A 4,602-nucleotide genomic window follows, 5' to 3' on the forward strand; every position below is an offset into this window, starting at 1 on the left:
CAAGTGGTTCTCACTGCAGAGCCAAATGGGTGGAGCTTGACCTAGTCCAGCTCCACCTCTAGGTCCAGCCGCACCCCAAGGCACTCATAGCACTAGTTCAGTGAGCACCACTTGGAAAGATGCAGGTGGTGCTCACTGCAGAGCCAAATTGGTAACCTAGGTCAAACTTTATTACATGAATTAATCAGATATGATTGAGATTAATTCACAAATAGCCTACATCTTAATGTGGTGGAAAAAAGAAGGCAGGGGTGCACACATAGTAATCTCTCACATTGCCTACTTGTAAGAAGTAAAATATTAGAGAAAAATATTAGAGAAAAGTAAGGTAATATTAGCAATGCCAGCATCTAAAGTTCCATGCAAGTGTTATGGTTACTTTGATCTAACCTTTACGCATAAACAATAAACTAATTTTTTTCCATTAGGTTAAAGTACGATCTGACGAAGGGCTTGCATTAACATTAACAGCCAGTGGGTGGCGCTTGACTAGGTCCAGAGAGGTGGAGCTGGACATTGGCTCTGCAGTGAGCAGCCTCTCGCTCAGCTGGTCTCTCTTACTTTTTAAAGGGACAGTTTGTGTATTTCTGTCAGAATGTGTGCAGCTGAAGCAGCCGGAGCCAAACTGCTGTCTGTGGACTTTGAGATCTTCGGTTACGTTCAAGGTCTGTTCAGCTTCACTCTGTCTTCTGTCTGTTCTTCACTCTTCTGTCTGTTCTTCACTCTTCTGTCTGTTCTTCACTCTTCTGTCTGTTCTTCACTCTGCTCTCTGCTGTAAACTGATCTGCTGCTTAATTTAGGATCCTGCAGAACTCTGCTGCTTTACATGGAGCTTTATTCAGTCTCAGCTCCTCCAGCCTCTTGGTCAGTGACTGTGAGCATTTTGGAGGATCTGTTGTACTCTAATATTCATTTTAGCTGCTGAGAATAAGAGATGGTAAAGTCAGAAAGTAAGAAATCGGGTTGTTGCAGCAGCAAAATAGTAATAAAATAGAATTGAAACAGAAAAATAGTAGAAACATGAATGTAAACGAATGCAACTGACAGTTTCAACACTGCTGCATGTTGGATGAGAAATGCGGACAAAAATATTACAGCATTATGAAGAAAAAAAACTGCAGGAGAGTTTACTGAGGTAAAGAAAGAATTCAGAATAAATTCAATATGAAAAACCACAAGCTGAGTTCTGTCTGCTGCTGACTCTCTGTCATGTTGATTTGTTGTTTGTTGTTTTGAAGCCAGACTTCTGTAAGATATTTTCCAGCTCCTTGTTTCTTTATCTCACCTGTTTAACCTCTATTCTTTTCTCATCCTTTTGAGTTAATTTTACATGTAAAAACATGTAGAATTAAAGTAAAAATAAAAGATTTTACATAATTTTTTATTGCACGCACTATATTATACAACAATTGTATAAATCCTACTGTATATACTATTACATTCACTGAATCCATGTCAGAGCCTGTTTTCTGTGTTTGTTTGCAGGAGTCTGTTTCAGGATGGTGAGTTTCTCTGCTGCTGTTTCCTTCCATCACCTGCTGCTCGTCTGTTGATGTTACACACATTTAGAACTTCCTGTTTGGCTTCTCTACCACTAAGCCTTCAGCAGGGGAGAGCAGGGCATGTTGTCACATTTTTTACTAATTTGTGTGTTTCTCAGCGGTGCCTTCTCTAAAAAATGGCAATGACATTTTGAATAATTTGCTGGAAGAAATACCATTTGACAACTTGTGACAACTTACCCCATGTCAGGGCATGTTGTCACACATGATGGGGCCTGTTGTCACACAGACAATTGTGCTGTGTTTGTGCACACAATTCCATTTCCTGTGAAGTGTATATACAATAATAACATGAAAACATTGAAAGCAACATACATCATCTCAGAAATCCACCACCACTCACCAGGTAAAACAGCCCCTCCCTCACCTATCCTGGGATGCTCAGACAAACACATTCTAATACAATTAATACAATTAATACAATACTAATACTATACAATTTCTAACAGTATGATATATTGCATTTAATTTGATGATTTATTATGTAAAATGGCTTCTTAGTCACTTAAAGAAAACAGTAATAATAGTAATCTGCCTCTGTGGCTGTATGTGAGTCTGGTCCAGCAGAGAGATCACTTGCTTCACAAGCCAAAGGGGCTGCAACTACCGGCTGTAACTACCAAAATCATAATTATTCAGAAAACAATGAATGTAAAGATATTTCTAATCAAAAACAGGATTTGGACAGTTATGACAATGTGCCCTGCCCGCCCAGGCTTTCCTGACAAAGGTCCCTCCCTGAGTACAGAGCTTCACTAAACCATTCAAATGTATTATCAGGTTACAGCTGACACTTTTATGTCACAATGTAGAATTATTTTGATTCCTTTATAAGAAGAAAATGAGAAGAAAAACACTAAGCTTTTCATTATATACACCCCCACCCCCCCCCCCCACCCCCACCCCCCCCACCCCCCCACCCCCCCAGTACACAGAGAAGGAGGGCCTGCGGCTCGGTCTGGTCGGCTGGGTGAAGAACACCTACAGCGGGACGGTGGTGGGACAGGTGCAGGGAGCCGCCGACATGGTCCAGGAGATGTGAGTGTTACAGTCTATTACTGCAGAATAGAATAGAATAGAATAGAATAGAATAGAATAGATCCAGGGGTCAGCTGACATGTTTAAAGTCTCTCTGGACTCTATGTGGACAACACCTTTACTCCAAGTTCTTACAGATTTTGGCTTTATTTCTGTTTCTGTCATTGGACTGAAGACATTTTTCCCTCTGTAAAAAGACCTACCTGTTTACCATTGCTTTTAATTAATTTTATTTTAAATCAAATGTATTTGTTGGTTTGTTTTATTGTTTTTTTTTTAATTCTGTGTGCTTTTGATTGTTTGTTTTATTGTTTTTACTCTGTGTGCTTTTGCCTGTTTGCTTTTATTGTTTTTATTCTATGTGCTTTTGCTTGCTTGCTTTTATTGTTTTTATTCTATGTGCTTTTGCTTGCTTGCTTTTATTGTTATTATCATTTGTTTATTGTACTTTTGCCTGTGTACTCTGTAAAGCACTTTGTTTTGCCTTTGGGTATGAAATGTGCTATATAAATAAATTTGCCTTGCCTTGTCTCACTGACAAACTGAGACAGAGGTTTTAATACAGAGACTGACAGCATGTGACCGCTGAGCTTTAAACTATATGTGTTTTTCTTGCACCTCACACTGCAGCAACAGTCCATGTTCAAACTGTAGACAGAGGAAGAAGACTGCAATCTGATCTGGTTTTGTGTCTCATGTTGTAGTTTAATGTCTTTACTGTGTTCAGCCAGCAGATGGCGGTCTTTACCTGAACAACCTGAAGGTCCAGCTGCTCTCTGCAGCTGCAGCCTCACTTCACTTCAGTGACTTTTAACCTGATTTTACACAGAAAGAAAGCTGCAGCCTGTACTGCTGTCTGATGCTGGACTTTAACAGAACAGAACAGAGCAGAACAGAATAGAATAGAATAGAATAGAATAGAATATAATAGAACAGAACAGAACAGAACAGAACAGAACAGAACAGAACAGAACAGATCAGGACAGGACAGGACAGGACAGGACAGGACAGAACAGAACAGAACAGAACAGAACAGAACAGAACAGAACAGAACAGAACAGAACAGATCAGGACAGGACAGGACAGGACAGGACAGAACAGACCAGGACAGAACAGAACAGAACAGAACAGAACAGAACCAGTCTGGTTTCTGACCAGAGGCTGGAGGAGAAATAAAGGATCAAATGGAAACGTGTGGAAAAGCCTCTGAAACATTCAGAGCATCATGGGAAACTAAAACTCTCCACTGAAAGCAGACTGATGAAACAGTTTTAGGGTTAACAGCTGCTCTTTAAGGAAAACAAATCCTAATAAACACACTGTGAAAAAACATCCATCGTAAAACAAGTTGTTTAATCCTACAGAAGCCCACTGAGGTCATACTGTACATCCATACATTTTATTTATGCTGTTTTCCTGTGATAATGAGTTCATGTTCTTGATATTCTCCAGATATCTAGTTATTTATGTCATGTTCTCCAGATAACACATTTTGTTTTCCAAGCCCATTACTTTATCTCCAGATAATGAGAAAATTATGTTGTTATGAAAATTTACTTCTTATCATGGGAAAACAGAGAAAATTCTGACTCTGCCAGAGAGAGGTGGAAACATTGATGAAATTCTTAATAGAAGAGAAGTATACTGGATATTTAATTTGCAAACTTTAGCCCCCAGAGGATTGAAGGATGAGATTCCATGGCATGTCATGCTCTAAGGAGCTTTGGGATCAAACAGACCTGTTTATGATGCACTCAAGATACAGTATTTCATATGACTGCACAATTTTGAATGACTTATGAAAGCTGCAAGGCCAATGTTTTCATTCATTAGATATGCAATTTCTGCAAATATTTTTGTAAATAGACATAAGTATGTGATGTGGTGTCTCACTTGTTCCTGTTTTTCTTTTCTTTTTCTTATGTGTGGACTATAATGTGACAGATTGTACTAGGGATGTACCCGAATCTGAATCCGTTATTCAGGAAAGCACAAATAACGC

At 39.1% G+C, this 4,602-nt stretch overlaps 1 protein-coding gene across 1 annotated transcript in view; it reads left to right on the top strand.

Moving 5' to 3' along the window:
• The first annotated feature begins 595 nt into the window (after nt 1-595).
• Nucleotides 596-4,602, top strand: part of LOC139661738 (acylphosphatase-2-like) — a 14,495-nt gene continuing 10,488 nt past the window's right edge. Inside the window, exons 1-3 of the mRNA XM_071540302.1 lie at nt 596-665; nt 1,486-1,502; nt 2,491-2,600. Coding sequence (XP_071396403.1) covers nt 596-665; nt 1,486-1,502; nt 2,491-2,600 — 197 coding nt within the window. The remainder of the gene's footprint in view (nt 666-1,485; nt 1,503-2,490; nt 2,601-4,602) is intronic.

The sequence above is a fragment of the Centroberyx affinis genome, unplaced genomic scaffold, assembly GCF_046629955.1.
Source record: "Centroberyx affinis isolate AG114_WGS23_722 - 3 ecotype Tasmania unplaced genomic scaffold, CSIRO-AGI_Caff_v1 ptg003603l_1, whole genome shotgun sequence".
Lineage (NCBI taxonomy): Eukaryota > Metazoa > Chordata > Actinopteri > Beryciformes > Berycidae > Centroberyx > Centroberyx affinis.